The following is a 27181-nucleotide window of genomic DNA, read 5'->3' on the forward strand; positions in this document are numbered from 1 at the left end:
GTGATGCGTCCCTACACCCCACCCCTCAACCAGGAGTTGGTGAGCCAACCCTATCCCTCCACCCCTCAACCAGTAGTTGGTGAGTCCTCCCTACCCCTCCACCCCTCAGACAGATGTTGGTGAGCCCACCCTACCCCACCACCCCTCAACCAGGAGTTGGTGAGCCCATCTCACCTCACCACCCCTCAAGCAGGAGTTTGTGAGCCCTCCCTACCCCTCCACCCCTCAACCAGGAGTTAGTGAGATACCCTACCCCTCCACCCCTCAAGCAGGAGTTGGTGAGCCCACCCTACCCCTCCACCCCTCAACCAGGAGTTGGTTAGCCCACCCTACCCGTCCACCCTTCAACCAGTAGTTGGTGAGACAACCCAACCCATCCACTCCTCAACCAGGAGTTGGTGAGCCTACCCTACCCCTCCACCCCTCAACCAGTAGTTGGTGAGCCCACCCTACCCCTCCACCCCTCAACCAGGAGTTGTTTAGCCCACCCTACCCCTCCACCCCTCAACCAGTAGTTGGTGAGCCCACCCTACACCTCCACCCCTCAACCAGGTGTTGTTGAGACCTCCCTACCCCTCCACCCCTCAACCAGGGGTTTTTGACCCCACACTACCACTCCACCCCTCAACCAGGAGATGGTGAACTCGCCCAAACCCTCCACCACTCAACCAGGAGTTCGTGAGCCCACCCTACCCCTCCACCCCTCAACCAGGAGTTAGTGAGCCCACCCTACCCCTCCACCCCTCAACCACTAGTAGGTGAGCCCACCCTACCCCTCCACTCCTCAACCAGGAGTTAGTGAGCCCACCCTACCCTCCACCCCTCAACCACTAGTAGGTGAGCCCACCCTACCCCTCCACTCCTCAACCAGGAGTTGGTGAGTCCTCCCTACCCCTCCACCCCTCAAACAGATGTTGGAGAGCCCACCCTACCCCTCCACTCCTCAAACAGGAGTTGGATAGCCCACTCTACCCCTCCAACCCTGAACCAGGAGATTGTGAGCCCAACCTACCCCTCCACCCCTCAACCAGGAGTTGTTGAGCCCACTCTACCCCTCCAACCCTGAACCAGGAGTTTGTGAGCCCAACCTACCCCTCCACCCCTCAACCAGGAGTTGGTGAGCCCACTCTACCCCTTCAACCCTGAACCAGGAGTTTGTGAGCCCAACCTACCCCTCCACCCCTCAACCAGGAGTTGGTGAGCCCACTCTACCCCTCCACCCCCCAACCAATAGATAGTGAGCCCACGCTACCACTTCACCACTGAACCAGGAGTTGGTGAGTCCACCCTACCCCTCCACTCCTCAACCAGGAGTTGGTGAGTCCTCCCTACCCCTCCACCCCTCAACCAGGAGTTGGTGAACCCACTCTACCCCTCCACCCCTCAACCAGTAGTTGGTGAACCCACCCTACCCCTCCACCCCTCAACCAATAGATAGTGAGCCCACCCTACCCCTCCACCCCTCAACCAGGGGTTTTTGACTCCACACTACCACTCCACCCCTCAACCAGGAGATGGTAAACTCGCCCTAACCCTCCACCACTCAACCAGGAGTTCGTGAGCCCAGACTACCCCTCCACCCCTCAACCAGGAGTTCGTGAGCCCACCCTACCCCTCGACCAATAATTGGTGAACACATCGCACCACTCCACCCCTAACCAGGAGTTGGTGAGGCAACACTACCCCTCCACCCCTCAACCACTAGTAGGTGAGCCCACCCTACCCCTCCACTCCTCAACCAGGAGTTAGTGAGCCCACCCTACCCCTCCACCCCTCAAGCACTAGTAGGTGAGCCCACCCTTCCCCTCCACTCCTCAACCAGGAGTTAGTGAGCCCACCCTACCCCTCCACACCTCAACCAGGAATTGGTGAGTCCTCCCTACCCCTCCACCCCTCAAACAGATGTTGGAGAGCCCACCCTGCCCCTCCACTCCTCAACCAGGAGTTGGTGAGTCCTCCCTACCCTCCACCCCTCAACCACTAGTAGGTGAGCCCACCCTACCCCTCCACTCCTCAACCAGGAGTTGGTGAGTCCTCCCTACCCCTCCACCCCTCAAACAGATGTTGGAGAGCCCACCCTACCCCTCCACTCCTCAAACAGGAGTTGGTTAGCCCACTCTACCCCTCCAACCCTGAACCAGGAGATTGTGAGCCCAACCTACCCCTCCACCCCTCAACCAGGAGTTGGTGAGCCCACTCTACCCCTCCAACCCTGAACCAGGAGTTTGTGAGCCCAACCTACCCCTCCACCCCTCAACCAGGAGTTGGTGAGCCCACTCTACCCCTTCAACCCTGAACCAGGAGTTTGTGAGCCCAACCTACCCCTCCACCCCTCAACCAGGAGTTGGTGAGCCCACTCTACCCCTCCACCCCCCAACCAATAGATAGTGAGCCCACGCTACCACTTCACCCCTGAACCAGGAGTTGGTGAGTCCACCCTACCCCTGCACCCCTCAACCAGGAGTTGGTGAACCCACTCTACCCCTCCACCCCTCAACCAGTAGTTGGTGAACCCACCCTACCCCTCCACCCCTCAACCAATAGATAGTGAGCCCACCCTACCCCTCCACCCCTCAACCAGGGGTTTTTGACCCCACACTACCACTCCACCCCTCAACCAGGAGATGGTAAACTCGCCCTAACCCTCCACCACTCAACCAGGAGTTCGTGAGCCCACCCTACCCCTCGACCAATAATTGGTGAACACATCGCACCACTCCACCCCTAACCAGGAGTTGGTGAGGCAACACTACCCCTCCACCCCTCAATCACTAGTAGGTGAGCCCACCCTACCCCTCCACTCCTCAACCAGGAGTTAGTGAGCCCACCCTACCCCTCCACCCCTCAAGCACTAGTAGGTGAGCCCACCCTTCCCCTCCACTCCTCAACCAGGAGTTAGTGAGCCCACCCTACCCCTCCACACCTCAACCAGGAATTGGTGAGTCCTCCCTACCCCTCCACCCCTCAAACAGATGTTGGAGAGCCCACCCTGCCCCTCCACTCCTCAACCAGGAGTTAGTGAGCCCACCCTACCCCTCCACCCCTCAAGCACTAGTAGGTGAGCCCACCCTTCCCCTCCACACCTCAACCAGGAATTGGTGAGTCCTCCCTACCCCTCCACCCCTCAAACAGATGTTGGAGAGCCCACCCTGCCCCTCCACTCCTCAACCAGGAGTTGGTGAGTCCTCCCTACCCCTCCACCCCTCAACCAGGAGTTGGTGAGCCCACCCTACCCCTCCACACCTCAACCAGTAGTTGGTGAACCCACCCTACCCCTCCACCCCTCAACCAGGAGTTGGTGAACCCACTCTACCCCTCCACCCCTCAACCAGTAGTTGGTGAACCCACCCTACCCCTCCACCCCTCAACCACAAGTTGGTGAGCCCACTCTACCCCTCCACCCCTCAACCAGGGGTTTTTGACCCCACACTACCACTCCACCCCTCAACCAGGAGATGGTGAACTCGCACTAACCCTCCACCACTCAACCAGGAGTTCGTTAGCCCACCCTACCCCTCCACCCCTCAACCAGGAGTTAGTGAGCCCACCCTACCCCTCCACCCCTCGACCAATAATTGGTGAGCCCACCATACCCCACTACCCCTCAACCAGGATTTGGTGAGGCCACCCTTCCCCCACCCCACCCCTCAACCTGGAGTTGATCAGCCGATCTCTGCCCTCCACCCCTCAACCAGGATGTGGTGAACACACGCTACCGCTCCACCCCTCAACCAGGAGTTGGTGAGTCCACCCTACCCCTCCACCTCTCCACCAGGAGTTGGTGAGTCCACCCTACCCCTCAAAACCTCAACCAGTAGTTGGTGAGCCCACTCTACCACTCCACCCCTCAACCAGTAGTTGGTGAACCCATCGCACCCCTCCACACCTAACCAGGAGTTGGTGAGGCCACCCTGCACCCCCACCGCTCAACCAGGAGATGGTGAGGCCACCCCTCAACCAGGCTTTGGTGAACTCACCCTACCACTCCACCCCTGAACCAGGAGTTGCTGAGACCATCTCACCCACCACCCATCAACCAGGAGTTGGTGAGACCACCCTACCCCTCCACCCCTAAACAGGAGTTGTTGAGCCCATCTCACCCCTCCACCCTTCAACCAGGATTTGGAGAGGCCACCCTAACCCCCACCCCTCAACCAGGAGTTGGTGAACCCATCGCACCAGTCCACCCCTCAACCAGTAGTTGGTGACCCCACACTACCCCTCCACCCCTCAACCAGGAGTTGGTGAGCCCATCTCACTCATCCACCCCTCAACCAGTAGTTGGAGAGCCCACCCTACCCCTCCACCCGTCAACCAGGAGTTAGTGAGCCCACCCTACCCCTCCACCCCTCAACCAGTAGTTGGTTAGCCCACCCTACCCCTCCACTCCTCAACCAGGTGTTGATGAGGCAACCCTACCCCCCACCCCTCAACCAAGAGTTGGTGAGCCACCCTACCCCTCCACCCCTCAACCAGGAGCTGGTGAACCCACCCTACCCTCCACCCCTCAGCCAGTAGTTGGTGAGCCCACCATACCCCACTGCCCCTCAAACAGTATTTGGTGAACCCATCGCACCACTCCACCCCTAACTAGGAGTTGGTGAGGCCACCCTACCCCCCACCCCTCAACCAGGAGTTGGTGAGGCAACCCTACCCCCCCACACCTCAACCAGGCTTTGGTGAGTCCACCCTACCACTCTACCCCTGAACCAGGAGTTGCTGAGACAATCTCACCCACCACCCCTCAACCAGGATGTGGTGAGCACATCTGACCTCACCACCGCTCAAGCAAGAAATCGTGAGCCCTCCCTACCCCTCGACGCCTCAACCAAGAGTTAGTGAGTCCACCCTACCCCTCCACCCCTCAACCAGAAGTTGGTGAACTCGCCCTACCCCTCCACCCGTCAACCAGGAGTTGGTGAGCCCACTCTACCCCTCCACCCCTCAAGCAGGAGTTGGTTAGCCCATCTCACACCACCGCCCCTCAACCAGGATTTGGTGAGGCCACCCTTCCCCCCCCCCCACCCCTCAACCTGGAGCTGGTCAGCTGATCTCAGACCTCAACCCCTCAACCAGCAGTATGGTGAACTCAAACTACCCCTCCACCCCTCAACCAGGAGTTGGTGACTACACCCTACCCCTCCACCCCTCAACCAGGAGTTGGTGAGTCCACGCTACCCCTCCACCCCTCAACCAGGAGTTGGTGAGTACACCCTACCCCTCCACCCCTCAACCAGGAGTTGGTGAGTCCACCCTATCCCTCCACCTCTCCACCAGGAGTTGGTGAGCCCACCCTACCCCTCCACTCCTCAACCAGGAGCTGGTGAACCCACACTACCCCCCCACCCCTCAACCTGGAGTTGGTGAGCCCACCCTACCCCTCCACTCCTCAACCAGGAGCTGGTGAACCCACACTACCCCCCCACCCCTCAACCTGGAGTTGGTGAGCCCACCCTACCCCTCCACTCCTCAACCAGGAGCTGGTGAACCCACACTACCCCCCCACCCCTCAACCTGGAGTTGGTCAGCCGATCTCAGCCGTACACACCTCAACCAGCAGTATGGTGAACACCCTACTCCTCCATCCCTCAACCAGGAGTTGGTGAGCCCATCTCACCCCTCCACCCCTCAACCAGTAGTTGGTTAGCCCACCCTAACCCTCCAGTCCTCAACCAGGAGTTGGTGAGTCCTCCCTACCCCTCCACCCCTCAGACAGATTTTTGTGAGCCCACCGTACCCCTCCACCCCAGAACCAGGAGTTGGTGCACCCACCCTACCCCTCCACCCTCAACCTGGAGTTGGCGAGCCACCCTACCCCTCCACCCCTCAACCAGGAGCTGGTGAACCCACCCTACCACTCCAACCCTCAACCAGGAGTTGGTGAACCCATCGCACCACTCCACCCGTAACCAGGAGTTGGTTAGGCCACCCTACCCCCTCACCCCTCAACCAGGAGTTGGTGAGGCAACCCTACCCCCCACCCCTCAACCAGGAGTTGGTGAGCCCCCCTACCCCTCCACCCCTCAACCAGGAAGTGGTGAGCCTACCCTACCACTCCACCCCTCAACCAGGAGCTGGTGAACCCACCCTACCCCACCACTCATCAACCAGGAGTTGGTGAGCCCATCTCACCTCACCACCCCTCAAGCAGGAGTTCGTGAGCCCCCCCTACCCCTCCACTCCTCAACCAGGAGCTGGTGAACCCACACTACCCCCCCACCCCTCAACCTGGAGTTGGTCAGCCGATCTCAGCCGTACACACCTCAACCAGCAGTATGGTGAACACCCTACTCCTCCATCCCTCAACCAGGAGTTGGTGAGCCCATCTCACCCCTCCACCCCTCAACCAGTAGTTGGTTAGCCCACCCTAACCCTCCAGTCCTCAACCAGGAGTTGGTGAGTCCTCCCTACCCCTCCACCCCTCAGACAGATTTTTGTGAGCCCACCGTACCCCTCCACCCCAGAACCAGGAGTTGGTGCACCCACCCTACCCCTCCACCCTCAACCTGGAGTTGGCGAGCCACCCTACCCCTCCACCCCTCAACCAGGAGCTGGTGAACCCACCCTACCACTCCAACCCTCAACCAGGAGTTGGTGAACCCATCGCACCACTCCACCCGTAACCAGGAGTTGGTTAGGCCACCCTACCCCCTCACCCCTCAACCAGGAGTTGGTGAGGCAACCCTACCCCCCACCCCTCAACCAGGAGTTGGTGAGCCCCCCTACCCCTCCACCCCTCAACCAGGAAGTGGTGAGCCTACCCTACCACTCCACCCCTCAACCAGGAGCTGGTGAACCCACCCTACCCCACCACTCATCAACCAGGAGTTGGTGAGCCCATCTCACCTCACCACCCCTCAAGCAGGAGTTCGTGAGCCCCCCCTACCGCTCCACCCCTCAACCAGGAGTTAGTGAGATACCCTACCCCTCCACCACTCAAGCAATAGTTGGTGAACCCATCGCACCACTCCACCCCTAACCAGGAGTTGGTTAGGCGTCCCTACCCCCTCACCCCTCAACCAGGAGTTGGTGAGGCATCCCTACCCCTCCACCCCTCAACCAGGAGTTGGTGAGGCAACCCTACCCGACACCCCTCAACCAGGAGTTGGTGAGCCCCCCTACCCCTCCACCCCTCAACCAGTATTTGGTGAGCCAACCCTACCCCTCCACTCCTCAACCAGGAGTTGGTGAGCCTACCCTACCCCTCCACTGCTCAACCAGTAGTTGGTGAGCCCACTCTAACCCTCCACCCCTCAACCAGGAGCAGGTGAACCCACCCTACCCCTCCACCCCTCAACCAGGAGTTGGTGGGCCCACCCTACCCCTCCACTCCTCAACCAGGATTTGGTGAGGCCACCCTACCCTCGCAACCCTCAACCAGGAGTTGGTGAGCCCACCCTACCCCTCCACCCTCATCCTGGAGTTGGCGAGCCACACTAGCCCTCCACCCCTCAACCAGTAGCTGGTGAGCCCACCCTACCCCTCCACCCGTCAACCAGGAGTTAGTGAGCCCACCCTACCCCTCCACTCATCAACCAGGAGTTGGTGAGTCCTCCCTACCCCTCCACCCCTCAGACAGATTTGGTGAGGCCACCCTACCCCCCCCCCACACCTCAACCAGGCTTTGGTGAGCCCACCCTACCACTCCACCCCTGAACCAGGAGTTGCTGAGACAATCTCACCCACCACCCCTCAACCAGGATGTGGTGAGCACATCTGACCTCACCACCGCTCAAGCAGGAAATCGTGAGCCCTCCCTACCCCTCGACGCCTCAACCAAGAGTTAGTGAGACCACCCTACCCCTCCACCCCTCAACCAGTAGTTGGTGAGCCCACTCTATCCCTCCACCCATCAACCAGGAGCTGGTGAGCCCACTCTACCCCTCCACCCCTCAACCTGGAGTTGGTGAGCCCACCCTACCCCTCCACCCCTCAACCAGGAGTTGGTGAGCCTACCCTACCCCTCCACTGCTCAACCAGTAGTTGGTGAGCCCACCCTACCCCTCCACCCCTCAACCAGTAGTTGGTGAGCCCACCCTACCCCTCCACTCCTCAACCAGGAGTTGGTGAGCCCACCCTATCCCTCCACCCCTCAACAAGTAGTTGGTGAGTCCTCACTACCCCTCCACCCCTCAAACAGAAGTTGGTGAGCCCACCCTACCCCTCCACACCTCAACCAGGAGCTGGTGAACCCACCATACCCCTCCACCCCTCAACCAGGAGTTGGTGAGCCCACCATATCCCTCCACCTCTCAACCAGTAGTTGGTGTGCCCACCATATCCCTCCACCCCTCAACCAGTAGTTGGTGAGTCCACCCTACCCCTCCACCCCTCAACCAAGAGTTGGTGAACTCGCTCTACCCCTCCACACCTGAACCAGGAGTTGGTGAGCCCACTCTACACCTCCACCTCTCATCCAGGAGTTGGTGAGCCCTCCCTATCCCTCCACCCCTCAACCAGTAGTTGGTGAGCCCACCCTTCCCCTCCACTCCTCAACCAGGTGTTGGTGAGTCCTCCCTACCCCTCCACCGCTCAACCAGAAGTTTCTGACCCCACCCTACCCCTCCACCCCTCAACCAGGAGTTGGTGAGCCCACCATACCCCTCCACCCCTCAGCCAGGAGTTGGTGAGCCCACCCTACCCCTCCACCCCTGAACCAGGTGTTTTTGACCCCACACTACCCCTCCACCCCTCAACCAGGAGTGGGTGAGCCCACCCTACCCCTCCACCCCTGAACCAGGAGTTTTTGACCCCACACTACCCCTCCACCCCTCTATCAGGAGTTGGTGAGCCCTTCTCACCCCTCCACCCCTCAACCTGGAGTTGGTGAACTCTCCCTACCCCTCCACCTCTCAACCAAGTGTTGTTGGACTCGCCCTACCCCTCCACCCCTCAACCAGGAGTTGGTGAGCCCACCCTACCCCTCCACCCCTGAACCAGAAGTTGGTGAGCCCATCTCACCCATCCACCCTCAACCAGGAGTTGGTGAGTCCACCCTAACCCTCCAACCCTCAACCAGGAGTTGGTGAGCCCACTCTACCCCTCCAACCCTCAACCAGGAGTTGGTGAGCCCACTCTACAGCTCCACCCCTCAACCAGTACTTGGTGAACCCATCGCACCCCTCCACCCCTCAACCAGGATTTGGTGAGGCCAGCCTTCCCCCCTCACCCCTCAACCTGGAGTTGGTCAGCCGATCTCAGCCCTCCACCCCTCAACCAGCAGTATGGTGAACTCACCCTACTCCTCCATCCCTCAACCAGGAGTTGGTGAGCCCATCTCACCACTCCACCCCTCAAACAGGAGTTGGTGAGGCCACCCTACCCCCCCCCATCCCTCAACCAGGCTTTGGTGAGACCACCCTACGACTCCACCCCTGAACCAAGAGTTGCTGAGCCCATCTCACCCACCATCCCTCAACCAGGATTTGGTGAGCCCAACTCACCTCACCACCCCTCAAGCAGGAGTTGGTGAGCCCTCCCTACGCCTCCACTCCTCAACCAGGTGTTGGTGAGTCCTCCCTACCCTTCAACCCCTCAAACAGAAGTTGGTGAGCCTACCCTACCCCTCCATCCCTCAACCAGGAGTTGGTGAGCCTGCCCTACCCCTCTACCCCTCAACCAGGGGTACGGTGAACTCACCCTACCCCTCCACTCTCAACCAGGAGTTGATTAGCCCATCTCAGCCCACCACCCCTCAACCAGGATTTGGTGAGGCCACCCTTCCCCCCCACCCCTCAACCTGGAGTTGTTGAGGCCACCCTACTCCCCCACACCTCAACCAGGCTTTGGTGATCCCACCCTACCACTCCACCTCTGAAGCAGGAGTTGCTGAGCCCATCTCACCCACCACCCCTCAACCAGGAGTTGGTGAGCCCATCTCACCTCACCACCCCTCAACCAGTAGTTGGTGAGCCCACCCTACCCCTCCACCCCTCAACCAGTAGTTGGTGAGCCCACCCTACCCCTCCACTCCTCAACCAGTAGTTGGTGAGCCCACCCTACCCCTCCACTCCTCAACCAGTAGTTGGTGAGCCCAACCTACCCCTCCAACCCTCAACCAGTAGTTGGTGAGCCCACCCTACCCCTCCACTCCTCAACCAGTAGTTGGTGAGCCCACCCTACCCCTCCACTCCTCAACCATGTGTTGGTGAGTCCTCCCTACCCCTCCACCCCTCAACCAGGAGTTGGTGAACCCACCCTACCCCTCCACCCCTCAACCAGGAGTTGGTGAGCCCACTCTACCGCTCCACCCCTCAACCAGTACTTGGTGAACCCATCGCACCCCTCCACCCCTCAACCAGGAGTTGGTGAGTCCACCCTACCCCTCCAACCCTCAACCAGGCTTTGATGATCCCACCCTACCACTCCACCTCTGAACCAGGAGTTGCTCCCATCTCACCCACCACCCCTCAAGCAGGAGTTCGTGAGCCCTCCCTTCCCCTCCACCCCTCAACCAGGAGTTAATGACTCCACCCTACCCCTCCACCCCTCAACCAGCAGTTGGTGAGCCCACCCTACCCCTCCACCCCTCAACCAGGAGTTGGTGAGCCCACCCTACCCCTCCACCCCTCAACTAGTAGTTAGTGAGCCCAACCTACACCTCCACCTCTCAACCAGGAGTTGGTGAGCCCTCCCTATCCCTCCACCCCTCAACCAGGTGTTGGTGAGTCCTCCCTACCCCTCCACCGCTCAACCAGAAGTTTTTGACCACACCCTACCCCTCCACCCCTCAACCAGGAGTTGGTGAGCCCACCATACCCCTCCACCCCTCAGCCAGGAGTTGGTGAGCCCACCCTACCCCTCCACCCCTGAACCAGGTTTTTTTGACCCCACACTACCCCTCCACCCCTCAACCAGGAGTTGGTGAGCCCACCCTACCCCTCCACCCCTGAACCAGGAGTTTTTGACCCCACACTACCCCTCCACCCCTCAACCTGGAGTTGGTCAGCTGATCTCAGCCCTCAACCCCTCAACCAGCAGTATGGTGAACTCACCCTACTCCTCCATCCCTCAACCAGGAGTTCATGAGCCCATCTCACCCCTCCACCCCTCAACCAGGAGTTGGTGAACTCTCCCTACCCCTCCACCCCTCAACCAAGTGTTGTTGGACTCGCCCTACCCCTCCACCCCTCAACCAGGAGTTGGTGAGCCCACCCTACCCCTCCACCCCTGAACCAGTAGTTGGTGAGCCCACACTACTCCTCCACTCCTGAACCAGGAGATGGTGAGCCTATCTCACCTCTCCACCCCTCAACCAGGAGTTGGTGAACTCGCCCTACCCCTCCACCACTCAACCAGGATTTGCTGAACTCGCCCTTCCCCTCCACCCCTCAACCAGGAGTTGGTGAGCCCACCCTACCACTCCACACCTGAACCAGGAGTTGCTGAGACCATCTCACCCACCACCCCTCAACCAGGAGTTGGTGAGCCCATCTCAACTCAGCACTCCTCAAGCAGGAGATTGTGATCCCTCCCTACCCCTCCACCCCTCAAGCAGGAGTTGGTGAGTACACCCTACCCCTCCACCCCTCAACCAAGAGTTGGTGAACTCGCCCTATCCCTCCACCCCTCAACCAGAGTTAGTGAGATACCCTACCCCTCCACCCCTCAACCAGGATTTGGTGAGCCCACCCTACCCCTCCACCCCTAACCAGGATTTGGTGAGCCCATCTGACCTCACCACCGCTCAAGCAGGAGATGGTGAGCCCTCCCTACACCTCCACGCCTCAACCAAGGGTTAGAGAGTCCACCCTACCCCTCCCCCCCTCAACCGGGAGTTGCTGAGCCTACCCTACCCCTCCACCCCTGAACCAGAAGTTGGTGAGCCCATCTCACCCATCCACCCTCAACCAGGAGTTGGTGAGTCCACCCTAACCCTCCAACCCTCAACCAGGAGTTGGTGAGCCCACTCTACCCCTCCACCCCTCAACCAGGAGTTGGTGAGTCCACCCTACCCCTCCAACCCTCAACCAGGAGTTGGTGAGCCCACTCTACAGCTCCACAAATCAACCAGTATTTGGTGAACCCATCGCACCCCTCCACCCCTCAACCAGGATTTGGTGAGGCCAGCCTTCCCCCCTCACCCCTCAACCTGGAGTTGGTCAGCCGATCTCAGCCCTCCACCCCTCAACCAGCAGTATGGTGAACTCACCCTACTCCTCCATCCCTCAACCAGGAGTTGGTGAGCCCATCTCACCCCTCCACCCCTCAAACAGGAGTTGGTGAGGCCACCCTACACCCCACCCCTCAACCAGGCTTTGGTGAGACCACCCTACCACTCCACCCCTGAACCAAGAGTTGCTGAGCCCATCACACCCACCATCCCTCAACCAGGATTTGGTGAGCCCAACTCACCTCACCACCCCTCAAGCAGGAGTTTGTGAGCCCTCCCTACCCCTCCACCCCTCAACCAGGAGTTAGTGAGATACCCTACCACTCCACCCCTCAACCAGGAGTTGGTGAGCCAACCCTACGCCTCCACCCCTCAAGCAGGAGCTGGTGAACCCACACTACCCCTCCACCCCTCAAGCAGGAGTTGGTGAGCCCACCCTACCCCTCCACCCCTCAACCAGTATTTGGTGAGCCAACCCTACCCCTCCACTCCTCAACTAGGAGTTGGTGAGCCTACCCTACCCCTCCACCCCTCAACCAGTAGTTGGTGAGCCCACCTTACCCCTCCACCCCTCAACCAGGACTTGGTGAGCCCACCCTACCCCTCCACTCCTCAACCAGGACTTGGTGAGCCCACCCTACCCCTCCACTCCTCAACCAGGAGCTGGTGAACCCACACTACCCCTCCTCCCCTCAACCAGGACTTGGTGAGCCCACCCTACCCCTCCACTCCTCAACCAGGAGCTGGTGAACCCACACTACCCCCCCACCCCTCAACCTGGAGTTGGTCAGCCGATCTCAGCCGTACACACCTCAACCAGCAGTATGGTGAAATCACCCTACTCCTCCATCCCTCAACCAGGAGTTGGTGAGCCCATCTCACCCCTCCACCCCTCAACCAGTAGTTGGTTAGCCCACCCTACCCCTCCACTCCTCAACCAGGAGTTGGTGAGTCCTCCCTACCTCTCCACCCCTCAGACAGATTTTTGTGAGCCCACCGTACCCCTCCACCCCAGAACCAGGAGTTGGTGCACCCACCCTACCCCTCCACCCTCAACCTGGAGTTGGCGAGCCACCCTACCCCTCCACCCCTCAACCAGGAGTTGGTGAGCCCATCTCAACTCACCACCGCTCAAGCAGGAGTTCGTGAGCCCTCCCTACCCCTCCACCTCTCAACCAGGAGTTAGTGAGATACCCTACCCCTCCACCCCTCAACCAATAGTTGGTGAACCCATCGCACCACTCCACCCCTAACCAGGAGTTGGTTAGGCCTCCCTACCCCCTCAACCCTCAACCAGGAGTTGGTGAGGCATCCCTACCCCTCCACCCCTCAACCAGTATTTGGTGAGCCAACCCTACCCCTCCACTCCTCAACCAGGAGTTGGTGAGCCTACCCTACCACTCCACCCCTCAACCAGTAGTTGGTGAGCCCACTCTACCCCTCCACCCCTCAACCAGGAGCTGGTGAACCCACCCTACCCCTCCACCCCTCAACCAGGAGTTGGTGAGCCCACCCTACCCCTCCACTCCTCAAACAGAATTTGGTGAGGCCACCCTACCCCCTCACCCCTTAACCAGGCTTTGGTGAGCAAACCCTACCACTCCACCCCTCAACCAGGAGTTGGTAAGCCCATCTCACCTCACCACCCCTCAAGCAGGAGTTCGTCAGCCCTCCCTACCCCTCCACCCCTCAACCAGGAGTTAGTGAGATACCCTACCCCTCCACCCCTCAACCAGATGTTGGTGAGCCCACCCTTCCCCTCCACCCCTCAACCAGGAGTTGGTTAGCCCACCCTACCCCTCCACCCCTCAACCAGTATTTGGTGAGCCAACCCTACCCCTCCACCCCTCAACCAGTAGTTGGTGAGCCCACCCTACCCCTCCACCCCTCAACCAGGAGTTGGTGAGCCTACCCTACCCCTCCACTGCTCAACCAGTAGTTGGTGAGCCCACCTTACCCCTCCACTCCTCAACCAGGAGTTGGTGAGCCCACCCTATCCCTCCACCCCTCAACAAGTAGTTGGTGAGTCCTCACTACCCCTCCCCCCCTCAAACAGAAGTTGGTGAGCCCACCCTACCCCTCCACCTCTCAACCAGTAGTTGGTGTGCCCACCATATCCCTCCACCCCTCAACCAGTAGTTGGTGAGTCCACCCTACCCCTCCACCCCTCAACCAAGAGTTGGTGAACTCGGTCTACCCCTCCACACCTGAACCAGGAGTTGGTGAGCACATCTCACCCATCCACCTTCAACCAGAAGCTGGTGAACTCACCCTACCCCTCCACCCCTCAAGCAGGAGCTGGTGAACCCACACTACCCCTCCACCCCTCAACCAGGAGTTGGTGAACCCACACTACCCCTCCACACCTCAAGCAGGAGCTGGTGAACCCACCTCACCCCTCCACCCCTCAACCAGGAGTTGGTTAGCCCACCCTACCCCTCCACCCCTCAACCAGTATTTGGTGAGCCAACCCTACCCCTCCACCCCTCAACCAGGAGCTGGTGAAACCACACTACCCCTCCACCCCTCAACCAGGAGTTGGTGAGCCCACCCTACCCCTCCACCCTTCAACCAGTAGTTGGTGAGCCCACCCTACCCCTCCACCCCTCGACCAGGAGTTGGTGAGCCCACCCTACCCCTCCACCCCTCGACCAGGAGTTGGTGAGCCCACCCTACCCCTTCACTCCTCAACCAGTAGTTGGTGAGCCCACCCTACTCCTCCAATCCTGAACCAGGAGTTGGTGAGCCTATCTCACCTCTCCACCCCTCAACCAGGAGTTGGTGAACTCGCCCTACCCCTCCACCCCTCAATCAGGATTTGCTGAACTCGCCCTTCCCCTCCACCCCTCAACCAGGAGTTGGTGAGCCCACCCTACCACTCCACACCTGAACCAGGAGTTGCTGAGACCATCTCACCCACCACCCCTCAACCAGGAGTTGGTGCGCCCATCTCAACTCAGCACCCCTCAAGCAGGAGATTGTGATCCCTCCCTACCCCTCCACCCCTCAAGCAGGAGTTGGTGAGTACACCCTACCCCTCCACCCCTCAACCAAGAGTTGGTGAACTCGCCCTATCCCTCCACCCCTCAACCAGAGTTAGTGAGATACCCTACCCCTCCACCCCTCAACCAGGATTTGGTGAGCCCACCCTACCCCTCCACCACTAACCAGGATTTGGTGAGCCCATCTGACCTCACCACCGCTCAAGCAGGAGATGGTGAGCCCTCCCTACACCACCACGCCTCAACCAGGAGTTAGAGAGTCCACCCTACCCCTACCCCCCTCAACCGGGAGTTGGTGAGCCCACCCTACCCCTCCACCCCTGAACCAGAAGTTGGTGAGCCCATCTCACCCATCCACCCTCAAACAGGAGTTGGTGAGTCCACCCTAACCCTCCAACCCTCAACCAGGAGTTGGTGAGCCCACTCTACCCCTCCACCCCTCAACCAGGAGTTGGTGAGTCCACCCTACCCCTCCAACCCTCAACCAGGAGTTGGTGAGCCCACTCTACAGCTCCACCCCTCAACCAGTACTTGGTGAACCCATCGCACCCCTCCACCCCTCAACCAGGATTTGGTGAGGCCAGCCTTCCCCCCTCACCCCTCAACCTGGAGTTGGTCAGCTGATCTCAGCCCTCCACCCCTCAACCAGCAGTATGGTGAACTCACCCTACTCCTCCATCCCTCAACCAGGAGTTGGTGAGCCCATCTCACCACTCCACCCCTCAAACAGGAGTTGGTGAGGCCACCCTACCCCCCCCACCCCTCAACCAGGCTTTGGTGAGACCACCCTACGACTCCACCCCTGAACCAAGAGTTGCTGAGCCCATCTCACCCACCATCCCTCAACCAGGATTTGGTGAGCCCAACTCACCTCACCACCCCTCAAGCAGGAGTTGGTGAGCCCTCCATACGCCTCCACCCCTCAACCAGTAGTTGGTGAACCCACCCTTCCCTCCACTCCTCAACCTGTAGCTGGTAAGCCCACCCTACCCCTCCACTCCTCAACCAGGTGTTGGTGAGTCCTCCCTACCCTTCAACCCCTCAAACAGAAGTTGGTGAGCCTACCCTACCCCTCCATCCCTCAACCAGGAGTTGGTGAGCCTGCCCTACCCCTCTACCCCTCAACCAGGGGTACGGTGAACTCACCCTACCCCTCCACTCTCAACCAGGAGTTGATTAGCCCATCTCAGCCCACCACCCCTCAACCAGGATTTGGTGAGGCCACCCTTCCCCCCCACCCCTCAACCTGGAGTTGTTGAGGCCACCCTACTCCCCCACACCTCAACCAGGCTTTGGTGATCCCACCCTACCACTCCACCTCTGAAGCAGGAGTTGCTGAGCCCATCTCACCCACCACCCCTCAACCAGGAGTTGGTGAGCCCATCTCACCTCACCACCCCTCAACCAGTAGTTGGTGAGCTCACCCTACCCCTCCACTCCTCAACCATGTGTTGGTGAGTCCTCCCTACCTCTCCACCCCTCAACCAGGAGTTGGTGAACCCACCCTACCCCTCCACCCCTCAACCAGGAGTTGGTGAGCCCACTCTACCGCTCCACCCCTCAACCAGTACTTGGTGAACCCATCGCACCCCTCCACCCCTCAACCAGGAGTTAGTGAGTCCACCCTACCCCTCCAACCCTCAACCAGGCTTTGATGATCCCACCCTACCACTCCACCTCTGAACCAGGAGTTGCTGAGCCCATCTCACCCACCACCCCTCAAGCAGGAGTTCGTGAGCCCTCCCTTCCCCTCCACCCCTCAACCAGGAGTTAATGACTCCACCCTACCCCTCCACCCCTCAACCAGGAGTTAATGACTCCACCCTACCCCTCCACCCCTCAACCAGCAGTTGGTGAGCCCACCCTACCCCTCCACCCCTCAACCAGGAGTTGGTGAGCCCACCCTACCCCTCCACCCCTCAACCAGTAGTTAGTGAGCCCAACCTACACCTCCACCTCTCAACCAGGAGTTGGTGAGCCCTCCCTATCCCTCCACCCCTCAACCACTAGTAGGTGAGCCCACCCTTCCCCTCCACTCCTCAACCAGGTGTTGGTGAGTCCTCCCTACCCCTCCACCGCTCAACCGGGAGTTGGTGAGCCCACCCTACCCCTCCACCCCTGAACCAGAAGTTGATGAGCCCATCTCACCCATCCACCCTCAAACAGGAGTTGGTGAGTCCACCCTAACCCTCCAACCCTCAACCAGGAGTTGGTGAGCCCACTCTACCCCTCCACCCCTCAACCAGGAGTTGGTGAGTCCACCCTACCCCTCCAACCCTCAACCAGGAGTTGGTGAGCCCACTCTACCCCTCCACCCCTCAACCAGTAGTTGGTGAGTCCACCCTACCCCTCCAACCCTCAACCAGGAGTTGGTGAGCCCACTCTACAGCTCCACCCCTCAACCAGTACTTGGTGAACCCATCGCACCCCTCCACCCCTCAACCAGGATTTGGTGAGGCCAGCCTTCCCCCCTCACCCCTCAACCTGGAGTTGGTCAGCCGATCTCAGCCCTCCACCCCTCAACCAGCAGTATGGTGAACTCACCCTACTCCTCCATCCCTCAACCAGGAGTTGGTGAGCCCATCTCACCACTCCACCCCTCAAACAGGAGTTGGTGAGGCCACCCTACCCCCCCCCATCCCTCAACCAGGCTTTGGTGAGACCACCCTACGACTCCACCCCTGAACCAAGAGTTGCTGAGCCCATCTCACCCACCATCCCTCAACCAGGATTTGGTGAGCCCAACTCACCTCACCACCCCTCAAGCAGGAGTTGGTGAGCCCTCCCTACGCCTCCACCCCTCAACCAGTAGTTGGTGAACCCACCCTTCCCCTCCACTCCTCAACCTGTAGCTGGTAAGCCCACCCTACCCCTCCACTCCTCAACCAGGTGTTGGTGAGTCCTCCCTACCCTTCAACCCCTCAAACAGAAGTTGGTGAGCCTACCCTACCCCTCCATCCCTCAACCAGGAGTTGGTGAGCCTGCCCTACCCCTCTACCCCTCAACCAGGGGTACGGTGAACTCAACCTACCCCTCCACTCTCAACCAGGAGTTGATTAGCCCATCTCAGCCCACCACCCCTCAACCAGGATTTGGTGAGGCCACCCTTCCCCCCCACCCCTCAACCTGGAGTTGTTGAGGCCACCCTACTCCCCCACACCTCAACCAGGCTTTGGTGATCCCACCCTACCACTCCACCTCTGAAGCAGGAGTTGCTGAGCCCATCTCACCCACCACCCCTCAACCAGGAGTTCGTGAGCCCATCTCACCTCACCACCCCTCAACCAGTAGTTGGTGAGCCCACCCTACCCCTCCACTCCTCAACCATGTGTTGGTGAGTCCTCCCTACCCCTCCACCCCTCAACCAGGAGTTGGTGAACCCACCCTACCCCTCCACCCCTCAACCAGGAGTTGGTGAGCCCACTCTACCGCTCCACCCCTCAACCAGTACTTGGTGAACCCATCGCACCCCTCCACCCCTCAACCAGGAGTTGGTGAGTCCACCCTACCCCTCCAACCCTCAACCAGGCTTTGATGATCCCACCCTACCACTCCACCCCTCAACCAGGAGTTGGTGAGCCCACCCTACCCCTCCACCCTTCAACCAGTAGTTGGTGAGCCCACCCTACCCCTCCACCCCTCGACCAGGAGTTGGTGAGCCCACCCTACCCCTCCACCCCTCGACCAGGAGTTGGTGAGCCCACCCTACCCCTTCACTCCTCAACCAGTAGTTGGTGAGCCCACCCTACTCCTCCAATCCTGAACCAGGAGTTGGTGAGCCTATCTCACCTCTCCACCCCTCAACCAGGAGTTGGTGAACTCGCCCTACCCCTCCACCCCTCAATCAGGATTTGCTGAACTCGCCCTTCCCCTCCACCCCTCAACCAGGAGTTGGTGAGCCCACCCTACCACTCCACACCTGAACCAGGAGTTGCTGAGACCATCTCACCCACCACCCCTCAACCAGGAGTTGGTGCGCCCATCTCAACTCAGCACCCCTCAAGCAGGAGATTGTGATCCCTCCCTACCCCTCCACCCCTCAAGCAGGAGTTGGTGAGTACACCCTACCCCTCCACCCCTCAACCAAGAGTTGGTGAACTCGCCCTATCCCTCCACCCCTCAACCAGAGTTAGTGAGATACCCTACCCCTCCACCCCTCAACCAGGATTTGGTGAGCCCACCCTACCCCTCCACCACTAACCAGGATTTGGTGAGCCCATCTGACCTCACCACCGCTCAAGCAGGAGATGGTGAGCCCTCCCTACACCACCACGCCTCAACCAGGAGTTAGAGAGTCCACCCTACCCCTACCCCCCTCAACCGGGAGTTGGTGAGCCCACCCTACCCCTCCACCCCTGAACCAGAAGTTGGTGAGCCCATCTCACCCATCCACCCTCAAACAGGAGTTGGTGAGTCCACCCTAACCCTCCAACCCTCAACCAGGAGTTGGTGAGCCCACTCTACCCCTCCACCCCTCAACCAGGAGTTGGTGAGTCCACCCTACCCCTCCAACCCTCAACCAGGAGTTGGTGAGCCCACTCTACAGCTCCACCCCTCAACCAGTACTTGGTGAACCCATCGCACCCCTCCACCCCTCAACCAGGATTTGGTGAGGCCAGCCTTCCCCCCTCACCCCTCAACCTGGAGTTGGTCAGCTGATCTCAGCCCTCCACCCCTCAACCAGCAGTATGGTGAACTCACCCTACTCCTCCATCCCTCAACCAGGAGTTGGTGAGCCCATCTCACCACTCCACCCCTCAAACAGGAGTTGGTGAGGCCACCCTACCCCCCCCACCCCTCAACCAGGCTTTGGTGAGACCACCCTACGACTCCACCCCTGAACCAAGAGTTGCTGAGCCCATCTCACCCACCATCCCTCAACCAGGATTTGGTGAGCCCAACTCACCTCACCACCCCTCAAGCAGGAGTTGGTGAGCCCTCCATACGCCTCCACCCCTCAACCAGTAGTTGGTGAACCCACCCTTCCCCTCCACTCCTCAACCTGTAGCTGGTAAGCCCACCCTACCCCTCCACTCCTCAACCAGGTGTTGGTGAGTCCTCCCTACCCTTCAACCCCTCAAACAGAAGTTGGTGAGCCTACCCTACCCCTCCATCCCTCAACCAGGAGTTGGTGAGCCTGCCCTACCCCTCTACCCCTCAACCAGGGGTACGGTGAACTCACCCTACCCCTCCACTCTCAACCAGGAGTTGATTAGCCCATCTCAGCCCACCACCCCTCAACCAGGATTTGGTGAGGCCACCCTTCCCCCCCACCCCTCAACCTGGAGTTGTTGAGGCCACCCTACTCCCCCACACCTCAACCAGGCTTTGGTGATCCCACCCTACCACTCCACCTCTGAAGCAGGAGTTGCTGAGCCCATCTCACCCACCACCCCTCAACCAGGAGTTGGTGAGCCCATCTCACCTCACCACCCCTCAACCAGTAGTTGGTGAGCTCACCCTACCCCTCCACTCCTCAACCATGTGTTGGTGAGTCCTCCCTACCCCTCCACCCCTCAACCAGGAGTTGGTGAACCCACCCTACCCCTCCACCCCTCAACCAGGAGTTGGTGAGCCCACTCTACCGCTCCACCCCTCAACCAGTACTTGGTGAACCCATCGCACCCCTCCACCCCTCAACCAGGAGTTAGTGAGTCCACCCTACCCCTCCAACCCTCAACCAGGCTTTGATGATCCCACCCTACCACTCCACCTCTGAACCAGGAGTTGCTGAGCCCATCTCACCCACCACCCCTCAAGCAGGAGTTCGTGAGCCCTCCCTTCCCCTCCACCCCTCAACCAGGAGTTAATGACTCCACCCTACCCCTCCACCCCTCAACCAGGAGTTAATGACTCCACCCTACCCCTCCACCCCTCAACCAGCAGTTGGTGAGCCCACCCTACCCCTCCACCCCTCAACCAGGAGTTGGTGAGCCCACCCTACCCCTCCACCCCTCAACCAGTAGTTAGTGAGCCCAACCTACACCTCCACCTCTCAACCAGGAGTTGGTGAGCCCTCCCTATCCCTCCACCCCTCAACCACTAGTAGGTGAGCCCACCCTTCCCCTCCACTCCTCAACCAGGTGTTGGTGAGTCCTCCCTACCCCTCCACCGCTCAACCGGGAGTTGGTGAGCCCACCCTACCCCTCCACCCCTGAACCAGAAGTTGGTGAGCCCATCTCACCCATCCACCCTCAAACAGGAGTTGGTGAGTCCACCCTAACCCTCCAACCCTCAACCAGGAGTTGGTGAGCCCACTCTACCCCTCCACCCCTCAACCAGGAGTTGGTGAGTCCACCCTACCCCTCCAACCCTCAACCAGGAGTTGGTGAGCCCACTCTACCCCTCCACCCCTCAACCAGTAGTTGGTGAGTCCACCCTACCCCTCCAACCCTCAACCAGGAGTTGGTGAGCCCACTCTACAGCTCCACCCCTCAACCAGTACTTGGTGAACCCATCGCACCCCTCCACCCCTCAACCAGGATTTGGTGAGGCCAGCCTTCCCCCCTCACCCCTCAACCTGGAGTTGGTCAGCCGATCTCAGCCCTCCACCCCTCAACCAGCAGTATGGTGAACTCACCCTACTCCTCCATCCCTCAACCAGGAGTTGGTGAGCCCATCTCACCACTCCACCCCTCAAACAGGAGTTGGTGAGGCCACCCTACCCCCCCCCCCATCCCTCAACCAGGCTTTGGTGAGACCACCCTACGACTCCACCCCTGAACCAAGAGTTGCTGAGCCCATCTCACCCACCATCCCTCAACCAGGATTTGGTGAGCCCAACTCACCTCACCACCCCTCAAGCAGGAGTTGGTGAGCCCTCCCTACGCCTCCACCCCTCAACCAGTAGTTGGTGAACCCACCCTTCCCCTCCACTCCTCAACCTGTAGCTGGTAAGCCCACCCTACCCCTCCACTCCTCAACCAGGTGTTGGTGAGTCCTCCCTACCCTTCAACCCCTCAAACAGAAGTTGGTGAGCCTACCCTACCCCTCCATCCCTCAACCAGGAGTTGGTGAGCCTGCCCTACCCCTCTACCCCTCAACCAGGGGTACGGTGAACTCACCCTACCCCTCCACTCTCAACCAGGAGTTGATTAGCCCATCTCAGCCCACCACCCCTCAACCAGGATTTGGTGAGGCCACCCTTCCCCCCCACCCCTCAACCTGGAGTTGTTGAGGCCACCCTACTCCCCCACACCTCAACCAGGCTTTGGTGATCCCACCCTACCACTCCACCTCTGAAGCAGGAGTTGCTGAGCCCATCTCACCCACCACCCCTCAACCAGGAGTTCGTGAGCCCATCTCACCTCACCACCCCTCAACCAGTAGTTGGTGAGCCCACCCTACCCCTCCACTCCTCAACCATGTGTTGGTGAGTCCTCCCTACCCCTCCACCCCTCAACCAGGAGTTGGTGAACCCACCCTACCCCTCCACCCCTCAACCAGGAGTTGGTGAGCCCACTCTACCGCTCCACCCCTCAACCAGTACTTGGTGAACCCATCGCACCCCTCCACCCCTCAACCAGGAGTTGGTGAGTCCACCCTACCCCTCCAACCCTCAACCAGGCTTTGATGATCCCACCCTACCACTCCACCTCTGAACCAGGAGTTGCTGAGCCCATCTCACCCACCACCCCTCAAGCAGGAGTTCGTGAGCCCTCCCTTCCCCTCCACCCCTCAACCAGGAGTTAATGACTCCACCCTACCCCTCCACCCCTCAACCAGGAGTTAATGACTCCACCCTACCCCTCCACCCCTCAACCAGCAGTTGGTGAGCCCACCCTACCCCTCCACCCCTCAACCAGGAGTTGGTGAGCCCACCCTACCCCTCCACCCCTCAACCAGTAGTTAGTGAGCCCAACCTACACCTCCACCTCTCAACCAGGAGTTGGTGAGCCCTCCCTATCCCTCCACCCCTCAACCACTAGTAGGTGAGCCCACCCTTCCCCTCCACTCCTCAACCAGGTGTTGGTGAGTCCTCCCTACCCCTCCACCGCTCAACCAGAAGTTTTTGACCCCACCCTACCCCTCCACCCCTCAACCAGGAGTTGGTGAGCCCACCATACCCCTCCACCCCTCAGCCAGGAGTTGGTGAGCCCACCCTACCCCTCCACCCCTCAACCAGGAGTTGGTGAACTCTCCCTACCCCTCCACCCCTCAACCAAGTGTTGTTGGACTCGCCCTACCCCTCCACCCCTCAACCAGCAGTTGGTGAGCCCACCCTACCCCTCCACCCCTCAACCAGGAGTTTTTGACCCCACACTACCCCTCCACCCCTCTACCAGGAGTTGGTCAGCTGATCTCAGCCCTCAACCCCTCAACCAGCAGTATGGTGAACTCACCCTACTCCTCCATCCCTCATCCAGGAGTTGGTGAGCCCATCACACCCCTCCACCCCTCAACCAGGAGTTGGTGAACTCTCCCTACCCCTCCACCCCTCAACCAGGAGTTGGTGAACTCTCCCTACCCCTCCACCCCTCAACCAAGTGTTGTTGGACTCGCCCTACCCCTCCACCCCTCAACCAGGAGTTGGTGAGCCCACCCTACCCCTCCACCCCTCAACCAGTAGTTAGTGAGCCCAACCTACACCTCCACCTCTCAACCAGGAGTTGGTGAGCCCTCCCTATCCCTCCACCCCTCAACCACTAGTAGGTGAGCCCACCCTTCCCCTCCACTCCTCAACCAGGTGTTGGTGAGTCCTCCCTACCCCTCCACCGCTCAACCAGAAGTTTTTGACCCCACCCTACCCCTCCACCCCTCAACCAGGAGTTGGTGAGCCCACCATACCACTCCACCCCTCAGCCAGGAGTTGGTGAGCCCATCCTACCCCTCCACCCCTGAACCAGGAGTTTTTGACCCCACACTACCCCTCCACCCCTCTACCAGGAGTTGGTCAGGTGATCTCAGCCCTCAACCCCTCAACCAGCAGTATGGTGAACTCACCCTACTCCTCCATCCCTCAACCAGGAGTTGGTGAGCCCATCACACCCCTCCACACCTCAACCAGGAGTTGGTGAACTCTCCCTACCCCTCCACCCCTCAACCAAGTGTTGTTGGACTCGCCCTACCCCTCCACCCCTCAACCAGGAGTTGGTGAGCCCACCCTACCCCTCCACCCCTCAACCAGGAGTTGGTGAGCCCAACCCACCCCTCCACTCCTCAACCAGGAGTTGGTGAGCCCACCGTACACCTCCACCCCTCAACCAGGATTTGTTGAGCCCTCCCTACCCCTCCACCCCTCAACCAGGAGTTTTTGACCCCACTACCCCTCCACCCCTCAACCAGGAGTTGGTGAACTCGCCCTACCCCTCCACCCCTCAACCAGGAGTTGGTGAGCCCACCCTACCCCTCCACCCCTCAACCAGGAGTTGATGAGCCCACCCTACCCCTCCACTCCTGAACCAGGAGTTGGTGCACCCACCCCACGCCCTGCCCAGGAACAGGTGAGCCCACTGCACCTCTCTCCCAGGAGTTGATTTGTCACTCACAGCTCTCGCCTGGGCTGTCTTCAGATTCAGGCAATAATGTCGTGAACTTGAATCTCAGGTCTCCCCACCTGCCGATGTGGCTTCGTGTTTACAATCGCATTACTCGCCCTGCCTTATGTTTGGAACAGGACGGTCAGTGGTCAGCTGTAGTGAAGTGGCAGGGCTGGTAGTGAAAGCGCTCTCAGACTGCCCTGCTCCTCAGAGCCAGGCTCAGAGCTGACTACTAGACAGTGCTTGCATGCTTTTCTTTCGGTGAACTCCTGGAAGACGGGCTGTGGAGAGGTGTGAGCGTGACACTCAGTGAGACCTCACTCTGCTGGTTTTCGCCTGTGAGCTGGTGGACTGAGCTGGCTGTGGCTGACCTGTGACCTGTGATCACAGCTGAACTCTGGCAGGTCAGCTCAAGCAGACTCACTTACACTGGAAGGGATAAATCATGAGCGTAGAGTGTAGGGAGTCACATTTACTCTCACGAATACTGAAAGTTGAAGGCTGATATCTAAGAGTATGATACACGGAACCATGTCTGTATTAACCATTAGGCTGATTAAAATTCACCGGTACATGGTCCCTATCCGTCCCTTACCTGTCTGTTCATGTGTCTATCACCACTTTCCCGGCAGTGCATCTCTTTGCAACTTTCCCACTCTTACTTCAAAGCTATGCTACCGGCATTTGACTGTAAAAGTCTCTATGCTCCTCATAATGTATCAAGTCACCGCTCAGTTTCTGGATCTCCAAATAAAACAGCCCATGTCGTCCAACCTCTGCTTCTCGTTAATGCTCTGCACCTTGGGTTACTTCTCCACATCCAGCCTGAACAGTACACTCTAACACAATACTCATCTCAAAGTTCATACAGCTGCTGCGTGGTTTTCCAACCTCCATCTCAATGCACTAACCGATAAAGGCAAGCATGCTAGGGGCCTTCTTTACCACTCGATGCATGTTTTACCACCTGGTGAGCCATGGACTCGGCCAAGGTGCATAGACAGACAGCAGCTTCGAGAGAGAGAGAGAGAGAAGTGCAGCACTGAGCAATGTAAAGAGATAGCTCTTCACACAAGAGGCAGTGGAGTGCTTAAGCTCTCCAAAAAGAGTCAGGTTTAACTAAAAATTTCAAAACAGGGAACATTTTTGTTGTGTGAAGAAACCGAGGGGTAGTTTAATTGAGGTGCATAAAATCACCTCAAGCTATCCTCTTAATGCCTTAATAACTGGGGATCTGAGGATCAGGACAGGTTATTAGGAAATCACTGTCTAAGGAGATGGCAGCAGCCATTTCCCTATACCTGGGTTACCTGAAGAAGCATGACAGACAAAGTTATTGACTGACACCTGCTCCAGCTGGCAAGGACACATGGCCAAGTGGCTTTCTGTTGTTCTGTAACTTTTTGAATCTGTAATTAAATCTTCCATTGGATTTATCTGAACCTACAGTGATCCTCACCTTAAACAATGGCTCCACTCTGTCCCAACCTGAGTTCTCCTTCTAGATCCTGCCCTTCCTGCTTCCTCCTGTTCACTTCTTGAGAACATCCACTTCCCAATGAGCATCTGACATGTGGGCTGAACAGGATACGACAGAGAAGAAGTCAAGAGATTAGCTGGATTAGTAACAACCTTTCATCTCTTGGTTAGCCAGATCTTTGGAACAAGCAGACAGTTAGCAGATCAATGGGATAAAGGCATGGCTCAGTTCATCATCTGTCACTCCAGTCTTGTTTTGCCACATGTGATCTAACTCCCGCTTAGATATCAATTATTCAGCATCAGCTTGACTTTTAAACACGTTCTGCATTTCAGAAAAGAGAGCCGGTAACTCTAGCGAAGAAAACCAACAACACATACAATATTGTGGGGACGACCTACACGCTGAACATCACCAAGGATCCTGGGCTAGCCACCATAGCGAAGAGTGCAGGGGCTCACGCCAAGCTGGGCAAGGTCGAGGAGAAGCTGCTGGAGAGCAAGAAGACTTACAACAGTGTCAGCAAGGTTGACAAAATGTCCCGGATCATCTTCCCTGTTCTCTTTGTAATCTTCAACTTGGTTTACTGGGCCACATACGTCAACAGGGAGCCAATAATTAAAGGCATGATTCCCCAGAAATAGACTCCACTCTCAGCTTGTTCTCAGGTGGTTTCTTTGTAAGTGGTTTCTAAAGAAAGCAGTGTAACGTGTTTGAAAGGACGTGCCTGTTCATTGTTTGACTTAATGAAGTTGTATTTAACTGTTTGCATGCCACATAATTGGAGGTGTGTTCATACGAGGCTGGGTACCTTGATAATTGAGAGGTTATATCTGCCACTTGTCTTTGTGTCTTCACTGGCTGAGGACATCTCTCACACTCACTTTCATACTTAGTGCGGATGGTTTCACCGTCATGCTCCCACAGCACCTCCCTCATTCCTGCTTCTCTCTCAGACTTGGTTCACACGTGATTCCACCCTCTGGCATTGGCCATGTCTTCTTACTTTCCACTCACTTGGGAGTTCCTGTTCTCATTAGTGAAGGCTACTTATGCAAGCATTGGTGCTTAATGACCTCACTCTCTCGGACTGTCTCCTTCCCGTTTG

General features: G+C 58.8%; 1 protein-coding gene across 1 annotated transcript in view; it reads left to right on the plus strand.

Annotated features, from left to right (window-relative positions):
- The window catches only part of LOC132397637 (gamma-aminobutyric acid receptor subunit alpha-3-like), a 335495-nt gene extending 308778 nt beyond the window's left edge, over positions 1-26717 (plus strand). The window contains exon 10 of the mRNA XM_059976409.1: positions 26409-26717. Coding sequence (XP_059832392.1) covers positions 26409-26717 — 309 coding nt within the window. The remainder of the gene's footprint in view (positions 1-26408) is intronic.
- Positions 26718-27181: the final 464 nt, after the last annotated feature.

The sequence above is a fragment of the Hypanus sabinus genome, chromosome 8 (genome assembly GCF_030144855.1).
Source record: "Hypanus sabinus isolate sHypSab1 chromosome 8, sHypSab1.hap1, whole genome shotgun sequence".
NCBI lineage: Eukaryota > Metazoa > Chordata > Chondrichthyes > Myliobatiformes > Dasyatidae > Hypanus > Hypanus sabinus.